Below are 25,898 nucleotides of genomic sequence, written 5' to 3'. Positions count from 1 at the left end.
ATAAATCCTTCAGCTGAGGGACATGGCCTGGTGCTGGCGTGGATCTTAGAGTCTCTGGTGGACTAAGTGGTCATTGCTTTCATGGACTCTGTGCCGTGATCTGGTGTTGACTGTCTTAGGGTCGCCCTAATGACAATGCCGGTCCCTTGCCTCCCGTCCCCTAGGTATGCTGCCATAATGTTAGCTTGCTGGGTTTTTTTTCCTTGTTGCACACTGGCACCTTTTTCACTGCCCCTCCTCTCTGCCTCTCTTTTCTACATCCCTGCCATTCTTATCATCCACTAACCACTGTTTTCTGTTTGCTTCCTATCCCTGCTCTGGGCTCCTGTCCGGAGCTGTAGCCCAAGCGTCTCATCCCGTTTTCCAGTCCTGCTACCTCGCTGCCCTGCCCATCAAAGCCAACTGCATTCCAAGAACCGGACATCCTAGGAGACATTCTTATAATCACTTTGCTGTTAACTACTATTGTCTATCAATCGTAAATGTCTTAAAGTACTTTGTATAACTTGTCTTTAACTCTATCTGCCCAGAAGCAGATGGGCCCCCCCTCTGAGCCCGGTTCTACTCAAGGTTTCTTCCTGATAGGGGGTTTTTCCTTGCCACTGTTGCCTTAGGCTTGCTCTCAGGAGGTCTCAGGCCTGGGAACAATGTAAAGCTGCTTTGTGACAACTTGTGTTATAAAAAGCGCTATAAAAATAAAAATGAATTGAATTGAATTGAACTGAACACTTTCATTTTCATGTAAACAGTAATATTAGCAAACGTTCACATCTTGCAGTGCACAGATATAGCATATTCAGAATGTTGTGTCTCAATGGGAACATTCTGTAGTATTCTGGAACTTTACACATTAGGGAAGCCTAATTAGGGAAGCCTCAGTGATACAGCCTGACTGGCTGAGATCCGCGACAGACACACTCTCCTTCAGCACGTCCCCCTTTCGAGACCCAACCCGCCGTCTTATACACTGATAAGACCCCTGCAGTGAGTATCAGCAGCCACAGGCGCTGTTTCCTCTTCCTGTCACTGCAAACAGTCCATGTAAATGGAAGACAGTGCTGGAGGGTAAGGTGACGATTTCCACGCTGTCATGACAGACAGCTAGGCTTGTTTGTCGGCAAGTTTTTAAACCTGCTGAGAACAACAGGTTGCTGTGGGCAAAAGAAAAGGCGCGATGCTTTCGGTGATCGTTATCAATGCTGCCTTTTTGAACCACATTACGGTGCTTTTTTTTTTGCACCCATGTAGGTCGAAAACAATGACTTGTTCACTTGCTGATTTCATGAACTCCCTGGACAAGAAGATAAAGTGTGCAGAAGCTTCTCATTTTGGACTTGTGTCTGTACTTCTGAAAAGTGAGGAAGGACACACCTGAACTGCTTTGCAAGACACTACCGCAAGGTGCAGGAACATTTTAATACTGAGGTGACTACAGGGTGAGAACATGCACCCGGTGCCACCGGGGCCACCTAACTGAACAAGTCAATATGAGGCTTTCAAATGTAATGCACACCGTGTGGCTATATCAGCCACTTACTTCAGACGTGAAGTCATTTGCAAAGCTCATCGGGCCAAGTACTGACCGGGAAAGATGGAAAATTACTTAAAGGAATAGCTGAGCGCTGAATCTCTGTCTTTGCCCAGTTCGATACACTGGAATTTTCCCAAGTTTCCTCAGTGCCAAAGAGTTTCAGTAAAGGTGCAAGAGAGAACTGAGGCAGGAGGCAGTGTCTCACCATGTTCATTAAACCCATCTGAGCAACTCCACCTGCTCCGGCCTTAACCTCTTTTTCTCAGCATCGATTCAAATGTAGTCAAGCTCTATTTCTGCCAAATGTAGCCAAGGTTTCAGACCACGGGTATTTTCACCAACACAGAAAACCTTACACTAGACTCCTGTGAACTTATGACACAACCGCCTCTATGCTACCCTTCAGTCCCACTATGCTGTACAGTTTTTCAGTTCTTTTTTTCTCTTTCCAGTTGGCTATTCACTTTTTCTGTGTGTGTGTGAGTGTGTGTGTGTGTGTTCCAGGTGTCTGCTCTGAGCTTATCAAAAACATTACCATAAGTTTAACAGGTGAAAAGGTGTTTAAAAATATTACCACCAGAATCACCAAAAGCACCTAAGTGTTTTCCCTGTCAATTTAGGGTGGATCCAAAAAGTGTGATTCAATTTCAAACACCCGATAAGTTAACTGAAACATGCTTCTGGCATCCAGCATTTGTGTCTACGACAGCACTTAACTCAAAACTGGCAAATGTTTGTGTTAAATAATACTTCAAGATAAGATCACATAAAATAAGAGGCACATAGGACATCCTGTACTTCACCCTGCAGAGCTAATCTCAAAAGCACTTGGAGTTGTAGGTGTGTGTATGTGTGTGTGTGTTGCGACACATGCAAATATCTGTTGAGGACAAATCTCCTAGGTAACAATGGAAAGCACTGCTAAGCTGTCCAGCCAATCAGCGATCAGGCCTCACAATCCAAGCAGAAAACGACCCCTATGACATCACTGCATCGCAACAATGAGTCAGCATGCGGGGCGACATGGTCAGGACCAGCAGGAAGGCAACAAGTTTGTGCTCCTGAATCTGATTCCTTGCTTACAGCCACCCTGCATAGGGTTTCAGCTGGACGGAGGTAGGACAAAGGGGCCGCAGTGAGTTTGTTTAAGGTCCTGCCTCTGAAAGAATAAGAAAGAAAGAAAATGCCTCCTTTATCCCACGGCCAAAACAAGGGGCAGGCGAAACTGCTTCTCAGACAATGGAGGACTTTGTGTCTCTTATAGGCCTGGGGTTCCTTTTCAACTAGGTCAGCAGTACTAAGAGCAAGATTAAACAAGTCTAGTGAATCACCGAGGTGAAGGGAAGAGGAGGAACACTTCATGAATAGTGTTGAGTACTTTTGAGTTATTTACGTAATACTGTACACACCAACACCCCCACCCATAATCAGGCACTTTCTAACAGTGTTAATGAGAACACTCAAGGCTACAGGTGGGTGGTTGAACCAGACAGGAGCAGAATGTAAGTTCACACATGCATGCATGCATGCACACTTAGACACAAGCACATTCTCAGGCATACATGCACAGAAAACACTGACAGGGAGACACAGACACACACACACACACACACACACACACACACACACACACAAAGAGTTATTTGCAGTCTTTGTTGCAGTCCATCTCGTATTGTGTTTCTCCATGTTTCGTGCCTTGGCTATTCCACTGTATGGATGCAGGAACAGGTTTCCTTCCATCAACATACAGTCATCTTTCATCATTTTCCCACATTACATGAAACACTCCCAGAGCTATTCCAGCTCCTGAGCTTCTGCTGTACTGCTCTCCATGAGCTTATCTACTCACTCAATACCTTCTGTAAAAATCCCAAACATTTGCATTAATGCTTAGTTTCTCAGGAAAGGCTGGATGCGTTTCCGTGGTTACACCGTCATTTGCACCATAACTCCCTGTACAGAGCGGTGAGATTAAATGGGAACATTTGTAATGACTCCAACCTCAGCATGTCCGTCTCTTGTCACACCTTGTCGTCACTTATCCACAAAGAGTCAAGCCTACAATTGGGCCAGCTCAGCTGACTCAGTAATAGGTGCTAATTGATTAAAACGTGCGGTGTTGTTTACAGCATGTGCCCTGATCAATAACCACGAGACGGCGGGACGGGTAGAGGGTGCTTCAGGAAAGGCCGCACTGTTTATGTGGCGCGGGGAGCCGTTTTGGATTTCACTGATCGCAGATCAGCCGCCCGATTGGCTCGCCTGTTCAGGATCAGGGATGTGGCCCACAGCATGGTGGGCCAACACACTCAGTAGCACAACAGTGGACTTCCTGGGCAGACATGTGACACTGAAGGCAGAGTGGGACTGGATGGCACGGGAGGGGTTTCCTCGTGGGCTCCCGCTTGCTTCTGGATCCCTCAGCCGTGGCCCTCCATCCTTGCGCTGTAATCCAACCTCCTCTCAGCACCAGCCTCATTAAATTTTAAAGCCCTGAAAATGTCTCGGGCCTCATTTTCGATCGACTCGCTCCCTCCCCCCACCCCATCCATTCTGAAGAGCCTAAAAGAAGCTGCTGTTGGAACTGCCTCGAAAGACCCGAGCAACCCTGGCTGCCTTTGCCCTCACCGTGCAAAGCCCCAGAGTAGAGTCACTCAGGCTGGAGCTGACAGATTCCAGAGGCTTTAATACCTCAACCCATTTCCGATGACCCCCGTGTCTGACACCTATACAGACTCAAATTAAAGCAACATGCCTGCTGTGTCCTCATTCAGGGTGGGGCAGCACCAGCGGTTGCTACGCGTGTGTTGGTATGCAATATCCTGTACTGGGAGCACGCCCCATAAGGCACTGTCCTCAGATCAGCCTGAGAATAAGCCCATAGATAAGAGGCTTACCCCTGGGGGTCGGGGGTGAGGGCATTACACAACACTAACTGCAGAGCCACAGTCTATTCCCTTTGTGCTCTCTCACATTACCACACTGATCTCAGGACATTCACAAAATAAAACGACTTCAGACAGAAGACAGTTTCCCCCGACGGGGATCAAAGAGGTCTTCTGTTCTGTTCTACACAATTCTGCCCTGTTCTGTTCTATTCTAAACTCAAGCTTCTGGTCAAGCGTTTTGTGTCTCTGGCACCAGGATCCCTATGTCTCTGTGACGCTGCCATCCCTGCCACCATAAGCATCATCAAATCACATGGTTTTGGTTAACAAGAACCAGAACAGCCCATTGTGATTACAAACCTACACCGGCAAGAAAGCAAGCAACCGTGAGACAAATTCCTTCCCCAAGTTTGGAATGCAAGGGAGTAACTGTTCTGCTCTGCTGCCGTAGAAACGAGCGGCTGACGTCTGCGAGCTGGCCAGGTGTGACTGCAGCGGGCCAGTCAGATCGAGGCGGGGTCACGTCCTGGGGGAGAACATTCTTTCCTGGGGAGTCACAGTCAGTCTTCCGTCTGGTATGCGGACCGTACCAGCGCAGGAGAGGGGAGAATCCTGTGGGAAGGTACTCCCTATGGCTTGGCCAAACCAGCCCGTTCCGGCTGGGCATGCCAGTCTGAGAATGACCTTTATTATTCCTCCCGCAGGACCCGCCCATGGTTAATTTAATCAGGATGGAATCATCACTGGTTTGAGGTCAGAGGAACTGCTTTGTGACCTGACCACAAGCCTGGACCACCAGCAACAGCTCAGATGTTAAATATTATTGAGCCACAGCCAACTGGTTAGCCTGATTTTATTTGGGAGGTATTATCAGGATATCTGCTTTTGTGCAAACCGATCGGCTTTAGTAGAATACCTATTTTGCATGGATGAACTTGATATCCTGGAGCATTCAAGCACAGTGTCCACCTACATTTGCACTAGTACCATTATCACTGCACTATTCAAATAAGAGGAAAAGAAATCAACCTTTGAATATTTACCAGAATAATATGGAGACCTTGCTAAACCAAAGAGACATGGAATAAAACAATGCCAGATATAGGAGACAGAGATATGCTAGAAATGTATTTTGAGCACCTCTTTTTGGCTCGGTAGTCGCCACAAAGCTCTTGCACATTGGATACTATAACACCCATCTGATTACTAAATGTTATGCATGAATGATGGAGAATAAAAGCTCTCTTGGCTTTAGCTGTGCAAAACAAAACTGCATAAACATGGCTCATTAGATTCACACTCTTAAATTCTCTCCACAGGAAATGATGTAATGAAAATAAGAGGAGATGTCACAGCATTAGCACCAATCTCCTTCATTGTTTGCCTGTCTTTCTGACATCCTGGGTTTTAATTCCAGAATTCTTAGACTGAGGCTTCCCTTATCTATTGTAATGCAGCGTGGGTTTCTCAACTTCTGTCTAGCACCACTTTGGTACAGGGGACCTTAAAATAAGCTGGCATTTCCCGTGCATCTGCATCAATTAAAAATAACACTGCCAGGCTGGTGCTGATTAGTGTGTTAACAGGCCCGTGGGTTGGAGTGCTTCCTTAGCTCTTTGCTTGTAGCTCTCACAGTGTAATGAGACAAGGAGGAGGGACAAACTGCACTAAGATTCTCCTTCAGGCTTTCAGCACCGGATAGCACTCAAATGAGAACGTCGAAAAAAAAAAAAATCCCCATAGGGCCTTATACAAGCATTTCAGTATAGATTTATATTGTACGCTATTTGTTACTGTCTGGAAGGGTAAACACGGGGCAAGTGGAGAGCCCGACAGTTGACTGCCCATCCAATGAAACATTATCCCTGGGTTTATTTCAAAGATCAACCCATGCTGAATACAGGAGACTGACAGCCGATGATAACAAAGATGGTAATGCTATGCATTTCCCAGGCTGCTCAGTGCAGCCAGCTGTAATGGGAGCATATTAAAAGAAGAGCACACCTTCGTCAGTTCCACTATATCAGGCGCTTCTCAGGGATCTTTTATTTCTTTCTCAGCAGAGTGAGAAAGCTGCTGTTGTGATACTAAACAACACGAAGTGAACTGTGTGAACTGTGTGAAGTGAAAGTGAATTACCCATTGAATACTGTGAATACTGGGCCATTCACTGTTTCTGTCATTTTTTTTTGTTTGTTTGTTCCATTGTAACTTGTAACTCAGGTGTTCTGTTTTCATTCATAATAAGGAGCAAGCTCAAATGTGCCTCCAGACAGCATGTGCCTAACTGCAGGGACAAATGACAAATGGGCGTGCAAATCGCGTATCTGACATCTGCTGCAGTACTGCACCTGCCCCCCAGGACAGAAGCAGGGTGGTTTATTGTGTCACAGTTCTGTAATTGGTGCTGGGCTTTATATGCCCGAGACAATGCATTAAAAGCCAAAGGTTTTGACTGGTCCAAAACAGTCTAACTTTCATCTCAGTGTCCAATACACTCTCTCATGCGCCGTAGATCAAAAGCACTTTCCAAGGCCCTCCTTCTCATCCCCTCATGTTTCGGATGACCCAGAACCACTCCAGGTTCACCACACATCAGAGACGCGCAGATGACTGGCAGGCAAAAGTCCTCCCGCATTAGCGAGACGCTCCTCTAGAGCGGCGGAGACTATCCCGCTGCTGCAGCAGGGGTGTGTGTGTAAGGGGAGGAGGAAGCTTGCGGGCTGCGTGCTGGAGACACTCAGAAAAGGTCACCCCAGTTCCTCTTCAACAAATACATTCTGCTGTCATTCACCAGCATCCAGCTTTTTCGCAAATGTCACCTCCAATTGCTATCTCACTAACAGTGATTTGAAAAATCCATAATGATGCGATGGAAGAACAGAACTAGATAAATCCACAAAGGGGGTCCCTCAAAAAAAAAAAAAAAAAACGTTGTCACACTTTTGTCATACATTTGTCCTTACCTGGCCATCATTCATTTATTGCATTGTCCTGAACACTGTATATGAAAAATCCTTATTTTGATCTCAGTAAGTTGGAATATGTAGATATACTTGTTTTTTGCTGCATTTTTGCTTTTCCACTTGAAGTGTCAATAATTGTCCTGAATTCTGGTCTAAAGTTCAGAGTGTGCAGACACACCCCCTGAATATGTCAAGAATTCATATTGTAGTATTCACCATTTCTCCCATAATCATTAAATAGGACATGGCTTACTGCGGAATGAACACGTGTCTCTTGTTTATGTAAATACTTCCTTATTGCTGAATCATTTTTAAACATGGCATGCTTTCCTTTTGACACATAATGCCTTCCATTACGACAACACAAAGGTCAAACATTTGTAAGAGATTATGAGGAGCAAAGCACTTCACTGAACTGTGGTTCACCAGAACATGGGTGATACTGTGAGCTCCCCTTACCATATTCCCCTGTCTCCTCCACAACACCTAAAGAAAGGGAGACAGTGGCCTCATCAGGCTGAAGTCGTTCAGATTTACAGATGCCAGCTAAGGTGAAGGAGGGTGATGTGTGGTGGCTGTCCCAAAATGGTGCTAATCCATCGTGTCATGGCAGCCTCCTTCCTGTTGAGCACACCAATTTACTGATGCTTCGCACATCACCATGGCGACAGCTATCATGTATTGACCACACCCTTCACCTGACAAAAGGACAAATCTGAGCCAACATGAATGAGACAGGATACCTGATTCCAAAAAGATAAAGAGAAAAAAGACTTTGTACATCATGCGATGGATCTGTGGATTACAACTTCAGCCCACCCTCTCCAATTAGTGTGGGGCAGCAGACAGTGGGAGCAGTGTGCAGAGGAATGTGTGACATTCCTCACTCTCCACACAGAGTGACACCCCCACCCCCTCTCCCATCTCCCTACCCCCATCACCTCGGCCTGTCTATTTCACTTCAGTGTTTGTTCATGCTGAACTCTGGTCTTTAGAACTGACCTCTCAGCTGCTCAAACACTGTTCCTCCTTCTGCCCAGACAGAATGGAGGACAAGACTCTAACAAGCTCAGCCACCGAGTCACAGCCTGGGAATGGTGTCCATTCTAGTCAGCCCCTGAAATGTGTGGTGTGGAGTGGAGTCATTCTCATGGTAAAAGTCAGAAGGAACCATCAAATCTATTTGCTTAACTGCCCCACCCCTTGTTTATCTCCATGTTTATCCTGTTAAACTCCAGTGACCTCTCAGATGATAGGTTGCAGCTTTTCCACAGCGCATGCAAAGCTGATTGGTTTCAGCCCTGAGGGAGGTCTTTAAGAAACACTTGGGCCTCACTTTGGCCTATATTCTTACATAAGGCTCACTTGAGCCTATATTCTTTGCCCATGCTTTTCATTTGGGAATCTGATAGGTATATTTATTTATAAGTTCTCATTTGTATCTGTACCTCTGCATGTACTAAATTCTACAGTTCTTCAGAAATTCCCCTTGTTGGCATTTTCCTGGTTTTCAAAGTACCGTTTTGTAGTTTTTCCTCAAATGGCTTTTGGGTTTCTGTTTTTTCTGCCTCTGGATCACGTACTCTGCCCAGTGTAGCAACAAATACATACTGATTGATTCAAACCTGAAATAAAATTAGCAAAGGCCAACTCAAGGGACAAAGCGACAGGAAGGTGACAGTGTGGGTGTCAAAGCCCATCTCCCCTGCTCATTAGCACCAGTGTTGTCAAAGGCAGGCAATGAAGGTCAGGGGAGATGTGTTACAAACACCCAACACTACTGATCAGAGACAGAGCCGCTGACCCCAGCAGCCAGGGCCAGAGCAACACAGTACTGACTGGATCCCTTTGCTCCTTTCTTTCTAATCAGGAACACTATGACCAATCGATGGATGAAAAATCTATCTAAAAGCTTCCAACACCTGCCATTTGATCCTGAGTGTGAATGAGCATCATGCAGTTATGGGATTGACAAGGGGTGCAGATAGACTCTGCCCCTGACCTTTGTATCAGTATTCACCTTTTACAAGTAGTTAGGAGTTAGGATTAGGGGCAGAACCCGGATCAGCTGTTGGGGCCTGAGAGAATCTGAACCAGCCAGAATGGAATTAATATAGGCCTGATATGTCATGTGGATTTACTTCCTATCAAAATATGGGTTTTAAGACAAGCTTTCACAAATGAGGCTATAGCATGTTAATTGTCTGATCCTTACTGCTTGCTGTCACCAAGTATTCATTTATACCTATAATGCAAGTCTGAATGTGGCTGCTTTTTCTTCAGCAATTCTTTCTCTAATGCTACCCCACATCCTCAGAAACCTTAGAACTTTCACACTCCCTCCTTTGTCTAGACCATTCTGAGATTGAACACTTACCAGTCCAGTCAAAGTGTTTAAAGCTAAGATGACTCACAGGACATGATTTACACAAGGGAGTGGGTAGAGGAGTGACCCAAAGGTACGCACTAATTGTGAGGGATTGCTTCTCGGTTGCTTGTGAAACTACACAAGCACACAGAGCCACTAAGCCTCCGCCACACCACCACATTGCTCAATGGCCAACCCTCAACCCTACTCACCATTCAACACACATAATGTGCTAGAAAACAAGGAGACACGTCCAGAACTTGCATGCGGGAAAAGGCCTCAACTCCAAACTGTGGTAGTTTGACATTTCCGTTTCCGTTTACGAATGTGGAGCCCAAGTAGTTTCCGTCTTGACACAAGCAGCCATCCAATTAATGTAATAGGTGCTTCCTCTTCCACTTTAAGTTGTATATGTAAGTAAAGAAAAAATGGTTAGGAAGCATTTGACCAGTTTCAAACCAGTCACTACATCTGACATTGGTCTGCGGTCTACAGGAATCCGTAATCACAACAAAGCATAATTAAGAAAGTAAAGGAATGACTGCAAGCCCAAATCAGACTCACGAGTAATATATCCTCTAGAAATGTAAAGATTTTGCACTCATTTAGAAAACTGAGTTCATGTATCGTATCTGCACAGTTAATATGACTCATAATGGTTATGTCATCTTTGTCCATTGGCCCAGGGCACGTGACGTTAAAATGCTTTAAACCGGTTTTCCAACAGCTCAAGGGCTAAAGACAAACATAATGTTTTCAGCAGGTAGGGGCAGGACATGGCCACACTGCAGCTAAACACAGCTGCGAATTCCCCCTCCTGACCTCAGTATGTTCACATTTACAGACAGTACGGTTACAATCCAGAGCAATAAAAAATGTTGCAACAACATTAGAAGCATGTAACAAAAACAGGTGTCAGGACCATTTTGTGTACTAATAAGCATTAACTTATGCATGTGCCCTTGGAACACAGATGAATGCTGATAATACAGTATACAGCCACCTAAGTGACATGAGCTAGGGTACTGGCTAACTACCTGACAACAACAAAGTGTCGTTCCGTCTGAGGGCTAAGTGTAGAATATCCAGCCTGTTCTGTAAAGAATTTTTAAGCCATAAACAAATAGCATGTCAGTCTTTGGCAAGTTTTTTCTGCAAACGCAACTTTGCGCTAAAGAAGTTGAGGTGTTGCTTATTCACAACACATTTTGGAGTGAAGGCACTGTCATGTCAGATCGTTTCCCAAGGCTTCACAGATCCCATCTTTGATGGGTGCATTCATCCTCGGTAACGGCTGAAAACAAGCTGGCAGGCAAGGGCTCTTGCATTAAAGCTGTCGCAGCCTTGCAGTTTCAGAGTCGTCTAAAACGCAGTGGAGTTCAGTCCCTCAGACACGCTGGGAGCGTCCTCACTGCTGCAGTGTACGCGTGGGAAAACATTACAAAACTGCACTCAGGGGCTGTTTACCGCATACCGCCGCTCAGCTAAAAGAGGCGTGTGTGAACGAACACCTGGAGGCTCCCCGCACTCAAGTCTCCCAGCCGTCCAATCAACCGTGATCCTTTCGGTTCCCCTCAGAGACACAATGTCACGCTGTTACCTCTGTGTTTATCGACTGCACGGGTCCTGTTTCAGTGTTTAGCCAACAGGGCCGGTCCTGTCCAACACGCCCGTAACCCAAGAACCGAAGCAAAACCATGTGGTCAACACCTCAAGCCACCCTTTTCCGAACCACCTAAATAAATCTATAAAGGAAGGGTGCAAGTTCATTATTGGCTTTTGGGGTTTTTCCAGACACAATCTCTTTTGAGGAAAAAAAAAGACATTTTCACACCTTCAAAGGATGTCCTTAGGCAATTAGGCCTAAGGTTAGATAACCGATGTATACACTGTCATAGCGTCACAATAATTTATCATTGGACAATTGGTAAATCCATAAACCCACATGCAATGGATTCATGAAAACATGTACATAGCAGAGGTGTGTATGTCACTCCCCCAGCCCCCAAAAAAACACCTCTCCCTTTAACGCCCTTTATTAATATTGAACTAGGGCAGTGTGACTCTTTCAAAACCCAATGTCTGACTCATCCAACCAGTAAACCCTCCCTCCTGCCTGGGTTATGGACCCTTTTGTTCACACTGTTTCCATTTACTGCACTCCATAGCTAGTCCTGTAACTCTGCTCTGTAAACACAAGCAACCATTCCATAGTTTGCACAGGTCCTAGTCCCTTGCCATTCAGAATCCCATAATGGAATGGAACACCATGTGACAGAAACCATGCACAAAACACATGTGTACACATACACACCCATGCATTACACATGCATATATGCCTGCATGCAAGCACAGGCTCCCACACACAGACACACCAGGGATATCTGTGCAGCCTATCCTTACAGTCACGCCTCAATGCCATTGTAAAACCACAGAGACAGCATCTGTCTCGAACACAAAAATATAACATAAAGGAGCCCAGCAGGTCACAGTGATTGCCACAGAAATTAACCAGAACTTAGTGAATATTTCATCCATAAGGGAAAAATACCAATCAGCAATAGCCAGGTCCATGACATCAGATGAGGACCATGAAAAGGAAGAGAGAGTTAGAGAGAGAGAGAGAGAGAGTGTGTGTGGGAAGGGGGCTGCCTTCGGAGTCAATGCTCTACCAGCTGTGGTTGTTGAGAACAAGGACTATTTAATAATATACTTCATTGATTATTTGCTCAGCAGATGCCAGCATGATGGGAAACATAAATAGCTTCCATTTAACATGTTATCCATTTGGACAGGTGGAAATTTACTGCAGCAATTTAAGTTTGGACCAGCAAACCTGCCTCACCAGGGATCCTTCTGATTACAAGCCCAAGTCCTAACCATGACTCGACACCATCATTTGCACTATATGTACTCAGCAACCAACTACCAGCTTAGTCACCACAGTCTGTCTGAAATATCTGCTTTTGGCCTCGCAAAACATGGAAGTGAGCCCAGCGCTCCACAATGCACGTCTTATTTTTGTCTTTTGCAAAACGGTCAACATGCCTCAAAAATAAACAGCAACAAACTACAAACTATCCCAAAAACCCCAACAACTGCCACAGTCACACTGTGTTCCCTCCTCACATTCTTGACTTTATTATCCAGCTGACATGTGAAACTGAGACAAAAATTCTCACCATAGCAGCAAGAGCATTTTAGCATATACTAATACCGAATCAATGCATTACAGAGCACAGATCTTAAGGCAGACACAGGAGCCACCAGCCAATGGCAGTCTACAGAGCTCAGTGCAAAGACATGAGCCTTTAAGCCATGACTCAGCTTAATTTTAGGATTCACAGATTTACTTAATGCGTTTGTGGCTGAGATCCCCGATCAGCCTGAATGCAAGAAAGATGTTGTTTGATGTGCACGTTCCTGCCTGCTCTTGTAAAAATGCTCTGAAGCAGATCCTTGCAAGACAGATGAGGAAATAAGAAAACTCTCCCTCCATGATGCTGCCTCTCTTTATTGCAGAGAGGGATGATACCCTGCACGCAGTGGACAGCCAAGGGCTTCATGCAGGGCATCTCAGGCACCGCTCAGAATAAAACACTCCATGTGCTTTTATTCCACACAGAGACAGAGAGGATATATAAATGCATTGGGTCTGCATTACCCTCACCAGTGTCTTTTTAAGTGCCCTGAGTGATGCCTTCTCCTTTCACTGTGTGAGAGCAGGGAGAGGGAGGTGCGGGCCTGCCTTGGTGATTCCACACGTTTCCACATGGTTTTCATACACCGTCAGGCAGTTTAATCCCATCCCCTGGCACTGGCTCCCTCCCCTCTGAAGGTCAGAGACCGACTAATCCAAAATGATTCGGATTTCTAGCTCCACACAAGAAAGGTTTACACATTCGTGTTTCCTTCACTGGTGTTGTTCTCTCACCACACTCGCCACGCTTGAACATCCCAGTAAAAAGAGCAAAAAGTCTGACAGCCAGAGTCACCCCAGTCAGTGGAAATTGGACACCGATGATGCAACTCGAAATGGTCATCCATTCAATTAAATCAACAAAGCATTCATACTGGGGTCTCAGAGCTCAATAAAAGATGGCAGCTCTGTCCAGGAGACAGTCAAATCCAAAGGGACCGGAGAGGACAAAGCCAACAGTTACCTCATCACACAGAACACACGGGCCAGCCAAAACATTCTCATTCTTGAATGATGTCATTTCTCTGCAGAGATTGAGTCTCTAGTGGAACAGACTGGGATCTTCTGGCTTACAGTCCAGCTGTGGGGTTTTAACAGTAGTTATGGATTTGTCCCGATGTGTCTATTGTGATTGAGTCCCTCTTTAGACGATCTTAAACTCTAGATCCTACATTGGCTATAGCACCACAATTCAAAAAGGCAATTATCTTTATCTTCAACTCTCAAGCTGTTTATGCACACAGCATATCTATGACACATCTGTGTGAAAAGTAAGCACTTGCATGCCGGTTGGAACCTCTGACTTTAGGGGTTTTCTTATTTCCTTCTTCTCTCTTGTGTTTTCTTTTCTTCTTCTCTTGTTTCCCTCTTCCTTTGATGGGTACAGCTGAAGCAAGTGGCTACCGTCTAACGATAACTAAAATGAAACTCTTACCACACACAAAAAATCTTTGGCTTGATAGTGGATAGCGTGGAAACTCTCATGTGACCTTTGACCAAGTGACCTGTGACGCAGAGCACTGAGCGTGTGACTTCAAAGATTCCTCTGAGCTTTTCTAGGTGTCTCAGAGATGTGTTAGGACTGTGTCTCATACAGCCTCCAGAGGTGGTTCCTACAGCTGGTGTTGAAGTTGGTTATAGATGCAGTTTCTAAAATTTTACTCCACAAATAAAATGCTTGTGCTGCTCCCAGATCTACTCAGCATCATATTCAAAGCAATATTTTACACAACGGAGTAAAGTTGGCCTCCCTCTCACAAGATCGATGTATTTCAGGTGTGCCTTTCCCCTCCTCAAAGGACTTTGTCACCTGCAGTTGTTTACTATGCCATATCAGTCACTGAGGAGAAAAAAGCACTCCAACTCAAAGTCTGTGAGGCCTTCTGTATTTATGACTGATGAATACATAGGAAACACTGACTCTGCACACACATTTTTCATATCTTTGAAAATGTCTCTCAAACCAAAACCAGCTTCATATGATGATGTTGTTAAAAAAAAAAAAAGCCTGACAACACAAATAAAAAAGTAATATAAACTTCACCTTTAAATTAAACTATTGTCATCTTTATAAACTTCTAACGTCAACTGTGGGCGCCTTAAATTTTGTGTATTTTAAAATTTGGCCAGTGATCAACAGAAATTACATATTTTATTAACAAAGTGAACCCTGAAAAACGTATCGTCTTCCAGTTCTACAAGGATAAGGAGTTACTGAGGATGGGAAAATGTCTTAATTAATCCCACGGTGAATTGGCTCACTGGCTGCGTTCTCTTTGAGTTACTCTCAACAGGAGTGTCCGTTTGTGCAGCGTAATGCTAAAATCAGCTCGTACAACACCGACGCACTGTATACTTTCCGCAATGATACAACCGGTTACTTCACTGAGAAAAAAATCCCATTACAAGGTTTTTCTTGGGGCTCTATGCTAAAAATACACCTGAACACTTCGGAGCCTGACGTGCAGGTTTCCCTATCTACAGCATATCAAATGCACACCGGTTTACTTGGATCATTTCCACATACAAACAAACGGGAGACAATGGGCTCTTTGTAAACCATGGAAACTAGCCGCAGTGCCTTTCTTACCTGTTTTAGCTACCTAACCTAATTACCTAACCTACATTCACCACTGGCTACACATTGTTCAACCCCTTTCATTAGTTTGTTCCCTAGGCCTAGATTCCAACTGCCATGTGAATTTCCTTTTTCATTCCTTTTTCATTTTTTTTTTTTTTTTTTACCATAGCTACGTGTATTCAACAAACATGACAAAACGTGAGTCTAGATACAACTTTTGAGGGGCAGTGTATTGTTCATTGTAAAAGATAACCGCCGACAAAATACTGACAGAGGTTTTGCAATATGTGGCCGCTTTAAATGACATTGTCAAAGAACAATAACAATGCCGTTACCTGTGTGTTTTCTTAATGTTTTATCTGGTTTTCAGAACGACCTACCTAACGAAGAGGTACCTATAGCCCTCAGTTTCAACACCTGTTGCGCTGGGCGTGTGGTTACAGTCGGTTGGTCACTACGGTACCACCAGGCGCCACATACAGTATTTGTGTTTGCTAACTGATAACATAAAAAAACAAAACACAAACGTAAAAAACAAAACATCAGGAAATACATATCCCGTCTTTACTGTTTGTTTATACGTCGTGGTTTAAAATTAACAGTTCATGTTCAGGCTGAGCTGATGTTGGTTTGAGACAAAAAGAAACACGGCTAAAAAAAGTTAACTGTGTCATTGTCGTGGTGCTCAAGCATCACGTCATAGAATTAAGGAAATTATACAGAACATCAGTCATACATTCGAACAAATTGACAAGTGCATATGGGAACACTTTATATAATAGAACCAACAAGTACAACAATTTCAGTATGTTTCATTACATCTAAATGTACCGGTAGTTACACAAAGCCTTTCTCCCTTCCTTTTTTTCCCCAGAAGCGAATGCCGAATTAGGGTGGTCCCTGTCATAATGTATGAATCTGAAATTGCTAGCAAGACCTTTTCTATATTCCCAGCCACCAAAGTACGTGATTATCGAATGCCAGCTAGCCGGTATACATGCGATGCGATGCGTCAAGGGGAGCGGTGTCAAAAATGAGAAATGTTGTGCAAAAGGACACAATAACTCACCTTTATATTGTAGAGGGTTGGCACTCGTGATTTTCACGGTTCCGGAAATTGATTCTCCGGGACTATACACCACTTTGTTATTGGTGAAAGTAATATCGAATTCCTGGAGCTTGCCCATGTTGCCTGTACGTCCACTACAATGTGCCGACGGCTGCGGTTGTATAGCCAACAATATCTCGCTCAGCAGTGGAAGCGAAGCGGGCGGCTACAGCGTTGTCCCACCTGCAGCACGCTCTCCCCATCCAGCTCGCCGTGGCCAGGATCATGACGTCACTGTGGGGCTGGTTCGAGCATTCCCCGTCTGTTTCATTACAAGCATGTCTTTACAATCCTTTTCCTCCGATCTTTTTTGGTTCACGCTGAATTAAGCCAACACTGGGATAACTGTTTGTACACATGAAAATGTGTCATATCGTGATTACCAGGGGGAGCGACCGAAAGGCCTTGAGATTAATTAATGACTTTGTATGCAAGTGTGGGGAAAAAGTTTATACGCTGCCACCTGTAGTCAGCTCCGTATGTACGTCTCAACAGTGACACCGTCAAGGATTGCTGGTCATACTGCATACAGTTTCATATGTATTTTTTCAGCAGATTTCCACTTCAAGTTGGATTCAGGTTGACTCATATGGAGTGCGGGTTCAAGGACCCATTGAAAACCATAACCATGGGGTTGTTGGTTCAATCCCAGTTAGGGCACTATGCTTGCACCTTAAGAAAGAATATTTTGACTTCAGCTGCTCCATAACAGATTCAACAGTATGAATGCATTACTAACTCTAATTTTTGAAATTTGAAATGAAGTAAGTCACCCTCAACAAGGATTTGTGCATGGCAAATGAATTGAAAGACAAACCTGATCAGACCAGTCTTCTTAGGTTGGGCACGTTCTCTCACTCCCTTTAGAGGCTTAACAGTAATAGTTAAATGTGCTCAATTAATGCAGTAAATTGCATTATTAATTAATTAAGCATTAGTGCAGTAATGAAACAGGTGCTAAAGTGGAACATCTAGGGTTCAGGTGCCTTCAAATGGACCACAGGAAAGACTGATGAATGATTTCCTGTCTCTATCAAATCAACAGTCCGTGAAGAAGAAAACTGAACTGAAGAAGGGCCAAGCCTCTATTGCAGGTAATCATATATCCTCTTTGTCCTCTCTGCACTAATGCTTGTAGCAAAACCAATGCACTTCAGGGATTAAATGACAGTACAGTCTGTGTACTCCTTCAGCCACGGTTACAGGAAGGATACATTAGCGCAAAATGGAGAGGGTTTGCCTGAAAACAGAGGGCCGTGCCAAGCCCGCCCATTTCCAGGGCCGGCGCTTTGCTGACATCAGCAGCTTGCCTGCTCAAAGAGATTGCTTGTGCAGCCCAGCCTAGATTCAATTAAGAGTTAACGAGGACTTGAGGTGGAATGCAAAAGGTTTACAGCCTCCTTTGCTTAACCATGTGGAAATGGGTAAAAATAATCTTTACATTCATTTGTTTGGCGGACACTTTTATCCAGACTGACTTACAAGGCAAAGGAAAAATGCACAAATCCCTACCCCTGGAGGCTGGTTTGCAATGTGAAATTACCTTTTTTTCTCTCTTTTATTCTATGTGGTGATCTACTCTTGATCACAGTATTGTTGTGACTGAGACCTGAAACAAAATTGGGAATGAAATTGTTTGAGTTTGCTAATGTAAGGACCAAGGATCAGCGGACAGCACAAACAATGCCCCCGCCGACTGCCAACCGTACGTTGTGCGCCTCCCAGTTCTGCGAAGACACACATACAGCATGAGATAAGGGGGGTGCCTCCTGTTTCCAAGCCAACGGTTGGGATTTGTTGCTCGGCTACTGTGTATCCACGGCAATGGCTCTGAAGTTGGAGCCTTGGCTGGAGTTGAGAGAGCGGCCACACAGACTCGTGAGCTCATCTGTTGCCTCCTGATTATGACATCACAATAGGTCTGATCTCAGGGATGGAGCAGGCAGAGCACTGTGAACCGGACAGTCATTGGTGCAGATCCCACTCAAAATTCCTTTTTGGGTTATAAATTAATCCAGCAAAGCCCAAGTTGTATGGATGGGCAAAAAAAATGTGCCATTCACTTACTGTACTTAAGCAGGTAATGTATTACTATTATTACTAGTACTACTATTTCATATCTGCCTTTTCACTGGATGTGATATGACTCACTCTTTAGAGTGAGAAAACAGAACACCCTGGACTCAGACTTTACCTAACATGCTACAAATAACAGGTCACCAGAGCACAGCATTTATTTGTGCAGTTGAGAGTGTGATGTAACAAGACTGTAAAACAAAACATGACATTTCCCCTGCAGAGTAATGATTTTTTTTTACCATATGCAATTGCTTTCTATGCCATGCTGTACCAAAAGTGTGATTACATCATCATTCTTTTAGACTACAATCCAGCATTTTACTTATCCCATATACCATGCTAATTGCACTTCTCTTCTGGCAAGGCTGTTTGATCGAAATCTTTCTCCTGTGTTTGTAAAATGTAATATAGTTTAAGGTTTAAGAGACAATTCTTATTTTTTTTACAGGTTTTTAAGAAACAGCTCATTTATGTGTTCATCTGCAACAACAACCCCCTACTCCCTTCAAGGCAATGATTACAACCAAATAGGCTTATACTGACACCTTGTGGCCGTAATGTACACATCTGACTTGCTAGTCTTCACAATTCCTCATTTCATGGCCCCTCTAAGAACTGATAGCAGGCTGACATATTCCGTACTAGAGAAAATGTGTGCACACAATGAATGTGAGGCGCATTCTCTTGTTGTAAAGGCACTAAAAAGATCATTGTCAGTGGCCCATGTGATTGCAGGAAAACAGGTGTGACTACAGGTGTGACTGTGTGTGGTTTGAAGAGAATAACCTTAGAACTTTGCAGTGGCAAGCACAGAGCCCTGACCTCAACTCAACAGAACATGTTTGAGATGAATTGAAAAGCATAATGAGGACAAGGCCAAGACAGCCTTCTTCAGTGGTTGAGCTTATTAAAGAAGGAATGGAGCACAATAACACTAGCTTTCTAATACAAATTAGCAGACTGCCTTCCACAATGCGATGAATCAGTCATTAAGGTCAAAGGTGGGCCAACCTACTATCAATTTTTTGTAATTACAACATGTTCCATGACTCTTGGTAAGATAGTGTACACTGAAGTCAGGGAGGTATTATTCAAGATAGAAAAGAGACTCAGACTCTGATAAATATATACTCTGTTTATTTATTCATCTACAAAAAACAAAAACTTAAAAAACAGAGGGAAATCACATGAATGAGCAAGGTAGACATAGACATATAGATAGATAGATAGATAGATACATGTACTAGATACTTCAAGTAAGTAGATACTTCAAGTGCTTAAAAACTAGTTGAGAAAAGAGAGAATAGACATTTACCAGAACCGCATCTAGTTCAAAGTATGTGAGACAGACAGTGACATAGACTTCAGTTTGGAGAGAGGCACTAACTTTGGAAGTAAGGAACAGCGTGGCCAAGAACTTCTCCCACTTTAATAGAGCCACATCAGAGCTATTGTCTAGTGATGGTCTACTTCACGAAAATGTAGGGTTCAGAGGTGTGGCTGTCAATGTGGTAAGGCCTGTTCTGCTCCCTCCCCCCTTCCCCTCAGCATCAGTGTCATTCGCTGAGCTCCTCTTCTCCAGTCTCTCCCAGGATGCACGTGCGGACGATAGCTTCTGTCACAGCGTAGGGGTCGCAGTTGGCGGCAGGGCGACGGTCCTCGAAGTAGCCCCTCCCATCCTGCCCCACCTGCCGTGGGATGCGGATGCTGGCCCCACGGTTGGCCAGGCCCACAGTGAATTCGTGGATGCTGGAAGTCTCGTGCAGGCCCGTCAGCCTGCGCTTGTTGTCCTGGCCTCCGTGGGGGTCGTAGCGGCGGATGTGGTAGCGGTGACGCCTCCCCAGCTTTTCAATGGCCTCCTCTATGTGTCTGATTAAGAGCACAGAGAAGGAAAGACAAACTAATCATTCATTCATGTACGTTTAAGACAACAGAAATAAGTTAAGTATTTGAGAGAGAGAGAGAGAGAGAGAGAGAGAGTGAAAGTGCATGTGTGAGTGTGTGTATGTGTGTTTGTGTGTGTGTTTCTGCTTTTGAGTGTCTGTGTGAGTTTGTGTGTAAGTGTATGTGTGTTGTGTATGTATAACTGTGTGTGTGTGTTTCTGTATGTACGTGTCTCCATGTTTAGCTGCATACTTACCTTAGTCCCCCCTCAGCCCTCATGGCTTCTGTACTGACATTGGTGTGGCAGCCAGCTCCATTCCAGTCCCCTGTCATGGGCTTGGGGTCCAAGGTGGCAATCACCCCAAAGTCCTCACAAATCCGGTGCAGCAGGTAGCGGGCCATCCACAGCTGGTCCCCTATTTCTATTCCCTCACACGGACCCACCTGGAACTCCCACTGCCAGGGAGGGAGTGGGGCAAAAGACACAGTTATTTTCTTCAAACCTTTCCCTCATTGATGCCAAATTTGCTGCAGCATAAATAGCTCACTACCTAACTGCCAGAGTTTTCAGCCATTTACCAGGCGTAGGAAACCTCTGGTAAAGATGTGGCAGCCAAATCATTTGTTAGCTACTACTGGGCTGTTCACTATGGGCTAACTGCTTCTAGCATCTAACCTCATGTATAATTTTTGAAAATACCATGTTAGCTGTTAGAGGAAAATTCAAACTCCACGTTAAACCTCTGGTAATTGTTTGGAAACCACATACCTTGAGATCTGCTAGTCTGCTTGTGAAGTGTTTGCCTGAGTTCCTGTTGAGCCTCAAGCACATGGTAATCTAAAGTGCTGCTTGTGTTTAAATACTATTCAATCAACTGATGCAAGGCTGAGTTTAGTGCATAGGTAGGAGACCAGGCAGTGATGTTGGTGGCCAGTAGAAGGCAGTGCAATGATGAACATGTTACCCCATATGGGCAGTGAAGTCACGACACCATGGTTGCTGTGCTCTTTGGAAGACACCATGGTGCTGGTTGCCACTCAAGTGAAGCTGTAAATGGTAATTAACCACTACATTAACACAGATATTTTTCATCAGAGGTTTGCTGCTGCTATTTACCAGGTACTGTCAGGATTGTATGCGAAAATGTTTTTACCATCTATTGCATTCATGTTTTTGTGAGGATTCTCCCCATTACATCCCCATTATGAACACAGCTGTTATGGTGCGTGGTGTAGAGGAAAGGAAGGGAAGACAAAGCAGGTCTTGCTGGTGTGTACCTGAGAGGGCATAACCTCTGCATTAGCGCCACTGATTTTCACTCCAGCATACAGACAGGCCTTATAGTGACATTCCACGATGTCCCTGCCAAATGCTCTGTCCGCTCCCACTGCGCAGTAGTACGGGCCTGTGGGGAATCAACAGGACAGCTGTCTCCATCACTGCACTGACAGTGGTGCCATCTGTGAGACAGTGCAGGGATTTTTGTACCGGAATTCGCAAACTGGTACTGGTTTTTCCACTGCTAAGGATGTGATTGTCCGAGCTTAACTATTTGTGCTACTCTGTAAGAAAGAATTCTCCAAAAGTACCAATTTACATCTCCGTGTAGGAATGCATTTTCAACAAATGCTGTTGTTCTGTGAAAACTGTACCCCTGTCAAATGATTCCTTCTGAAACTGCCAGTCTCAATTACTGTGTGAGAAAGCAGTATCCCACTGGAGCCTGATGTGGGCATCTTGGGTTTGTGCTACATACAATGATTCTTGGACAACAAGGTGAAACAGTGTGAAACACCTCCTTCTCTCCTTCCTTCTCATCCTCTCTCTCATATTTTTCTCTCCATTTAACTGCTCTGACAGCCACACTTGTTTTTCCAATGATGAAAAAAGTGATCAATTCATTTAAAGAAGCTGAAATTGTTTGGAAAAAAAATGGATACCCCGAATTCAATAACCATGGTTCTTGGTTCTTTCAGAATGTCACAATTTGACTGAACATGTTAGTAACTGAGGCTCTGAGACAACCCTTCAAAACACACACACACACACACACACATGCACACACACACACACACATGCGCGCCTGCACACACAGACACACACACACACACACACGTCATCATACATTCAATGAATAAATAATCTGATTGTACTATATTAAACTTGAGTGGTTGTTTAACATAGGGTGATTAGGTCATTGAGGACCACTCACCTTGGGGTTTGGGGAACCCCCCCTGTGGCCAGCTGTAGGGGTGTTCATCCAATGCAAGCAGGGTGTACTCCTGCTCCATCCCAAACCAAATGTGCAAGTCTTGCACCTCTTCCATTGCCTTACTGCAAGCTGATCGCAGGTTGTGTTCTGGACAACACCAAAGGAAGACAGGGGTTGCTTTAGCTTAGCTAACCTGGACACAGGAATACATGGTCACAGTTGATTCAGAGGACTGATGTGTATCTCTTCTTTCATGATTTTTTTGCTTAACCCTTGATCCTTGTATAGACAGGTATTTATTTGATACAATCGTTAACATATTGTGTGTGAGGGACATATTATATTATATTATCATTTGTGTAAAAAGTAAAGGAAATTTACCTCAGAAGATATAGTTAATGTTATTGTGATGTATTGTATTATATTGTATTGGTAGTTCTGCTGCTATTGGCTCTATCTATGATATTGTTTCATTGAAGTCAATTAAAAATAATCTCACCTGGTTCCCCAATTTACATACTGAAACTGGATTTCTCATCCTGTGGCAATGAAACAGTCCTCTTTGTTTCATTTGTATGCTTTGTTTCATTCTTATACTACAGTCACATCATACATACTGCAACATCATCAATCTTGCCAGACTATGCCAGGAATCTGAAATGAACAATACCACCTGTAATGTGTTCCTGCCACTGTGCTATGAATTCCTCAGGGGCTCTGTGCGTAAATGTGATCTTTTGTGATAATGAAGGCAGTACAAGGCAGAAGACATAACAGAAATATCTGGCAGAACAGGTCTCTTTATGGAATGGTTTTAGGTTCCCTCAAATGTATAAATACAAACAGAGCACGTAAAATAAGATTTAAGTGCAAATATGTTGAATACATCAATGACAAGAGAACCACAAAGACTGTGGGTTAGCCCCATATAGCATGCTTCAGAGAATGAAGTACTGAAGAAGTAACCGCGTGGGGCGCTGGACTTGTTATATGTGGGTGGTTGGGTGGCTTCTCTTTACTTTAGTTTACACGTAAACAGTCGGACTAATGCACAATCATTAAAAGAGGAGACAAATAAATTGCATGAAATTGGGCAAATGAATGACAAGTAAAGGACTAAGCCATAAACACAGGCTTAGGGTTATGGCAGGAGAGGTATATATCTTGCGGAGTGTATTGATAGAAGTGACAGTGTGCAGGGAAGAGCTTGGCACCTGCGGGCAGGCGGTTGTCCTTCAGCACCTCACAAAGGACCAGCTTGTTGGGGTCCAGAGTGAAGGGGTCCCGGAACATCCGTACAGGGACCAGGTACATGTCGCTGTTGGAACCCCTTGCCTGCCCTGTGCTGGATCCGTCGAAATTCCACTCTGGAATATCTGCCAATGATACGTTCAGTTTAAACACCACAACTGCAACAATGTCACAATTACTGGCCACTTTTATTCTAACACTCTTTAATTATTCATTGCATTTACTTTTCTGTCATTTGCAGATACTCTTATCCAGAGAAACTTACAAAGAGTGAGTGCAAAGTGCATCTAATGAAGTTGCATGACACTGTCAACCATATTTGAATATGTGTCACTTTATTTCACTTGAACAAATCAAGGAATTTGCTCCTATGAATCCTTTTGGGTTTACTCAAAGCATAAAATGATACTCAATCAAGTGCAACAAGCTGCAACATTAGGACTCACTCATTTTGGAGGTATTTACAAAATGATGCAAATGACCATTTCACATGCATATGTGTGTATGTGAACCTCTTACCCTCAATGCCCTGTGGCTCTCTCTCCAAGGTCTGAGTCTTGCTCCGCAGTCCTTCCCCTGTGCCATCGATCCAGACGTAGGTCACCTGACACAGGTCACCCTGAGGCAGGGCCAGGTAATGCTGGCGAAGGCCTTTGTTGAGACGAGAGCTGACTGACACAGCAGACATGGCTGACCTCTTTGGAGAAAGGGAGAAGGCATCAAGGGTGGACCAGTAGAGACCCAGCAGTGGCTTGACACACACACTCACACTATAGCCTGCTTAATGCAGAAATTCTTTGATTCCACGTAAATAGTTTTTAGTCAAGGGTTGCAACAGTCAGACAGCTACCAGCAAGAGTGGTATTAACATTTCTAGCATATGTCATTTTAGCATACCCTTGACCAAGACACTGTAATTGCCAATTAACAATGTTGTAAACATGTTGTAATTGCATTACTGCTACCACAAAAGTATTGTGGCGTATTGGTGAATTAGCTAGCTGGAATACTGTTAAAAAGAGCAGTGCTGAGGCTGAGTAAGAACAGTAGAAAGAACATGGGCTGAACTTTACTATTTTAAGAATGCATTATTCTCTAAAGGACAAAGGAGTTTTGTTTCAGCTTATTATTGTCAGCTGGTCCAGCTGGTCTGATAAATAGTAACAAAGCACATCATCTCTAAGCAGCAGCCTGAGAAGCTTTTGAGGAATGTAAACAGTACCAATCAGTCGCAAGATAAGGGCAAACAGGTACCAGCTCTTGGAGTTGCAGTTTTTTACCGAAAGAAAAAAAACTTTGGTCATATTTTTGTTTAAAGTTTGAAAATTGAAGGAGAAAATATGCCATCATGCTACATATTTTGCAACATTTACATTTGTAAGGACACTATAACTTCCAACATTTGAACATTGGCATATGCCAACCTGCAGTCAAAGGGATTCATACACAGAAAGCCATTCAAAGCCTTTGAAAAGATGACCACATGTAAAATACTTAACTAAATAAGATAATAATAAGAAAAAAGCATACACTTTAGACATAGTTGGGTAGGTACAGAAGTGCAACTTACCAGGGTTCAATAGAATTGATCAGTTAAAGCTTCTGTGCTGTGTCCCCAACAATATGGTAGCTGTCACTACCTGAGCTGTGAAAAATTGGTTTCAGTTTTTAAATAGCACCACTCAGGAACTCTGTGACGTATCTTCAGGCAACCAAGAAGCTGAAATATACATGCCTTGTAAACATCAGCTTGCTTAACGTGAATTTGCCAATCCTAAACCACTGGCCTAGCAGATTTACCCATGGGGCATTGTTTTCCTCAAGGGTATT

The 25,898-nt window shown here is 44.0% G+C and overlaps 2 protein-coding genes across 2 annotated transcripts in view; both read right to left on the bottom strand.

Annotated features, from left to right (window-relative positions):
* Positions 1–16,834, bottom strand: part of arrdc1b (arrestin domain containing 1b) — a 41,611-nt gene extending 24,777 nt beyond the window's left edge. The window contains exon 1 of the mRNA XM_036529068.1: positions 16,603–16,834. Within this exon, the coding sequence (XP_036384961.1) occupies positions 16,603–16,720 (118 nt within the window). The 5' untranslated portion in view covers positions 16,721–16,834. The remainder of the gene's footprint in view (positions 1–16,602) is intronic.
* A 3,404-nt stretch (positions 16,835–20,238) lies between these two features.
* On the bottom strand, positions 20,239–24,756 carry LOC118777891 (glutamine synthetase-like). Its single transcript, XM_036529130.1, has 6 exons — positions 24,588–24,756; positions 24,032–24,193; positions 22,818–22,964; positions 21,883–22,010; positions 20,861–21,060; positions 20,239–20,589 (listed from the first exon to the last, which is right to left on the bottom strand). Exons 1-6 carry the CDS (start codon positions 24,754–24,756, stop codon positions 20,277–20,279), a joined length of 1,119 nt encoding a protein of 372 aa, XP_036385023.1. The 3' UTR covers positions 20,239–20,276.
* Positions 24,757–25,898: the final 1,142 nt, after the last annotated feature.

Source organism: Megalops cyprinoides, chromosome 5 (genome assembly GCF_013368585.1).
Source record: "Megalops cyprinoides isolate fMegCyp1 chromosome 5, fMegCyp1.pri, whole genome shotgun sequence".
Taxonomy (NCBI): domain Eukaryota; kingdom Metazoa; phylum Chordata; class Actinopteri; order Elopiformes; family Megalopidae; genus Megalops; species Megalops cyprinoides.
This window is presented reverse-complemented; position numbering and strand designations above follow the sequence as displayed.

Bases quoted from the DNA above. Each gene is read 5' to 3' on its own strand.
- LOC118777891 (XM_036529130.1), bottom strand. From the start codon at position 24,756: ATGTCTGCTGTGTCAGTCAGCTCTCGTCTCAACAAAGGCCTTCGCCAG. The intron at 22,965-24,031 runs GTGCCAAGCTCT...GGTGTTGTCCAG, and splicing joins GGACAACCGCCTGCCCGCAG to AACACAACCTGCGATCAGCT. The intron at 22,011-22,817 runs GTGAGTGGTCCT...GATTCCCCACAG, and splicing joins GGGGTTCCCCAAACCCCAAG to GCCCGTACTACTGCGCAGTG.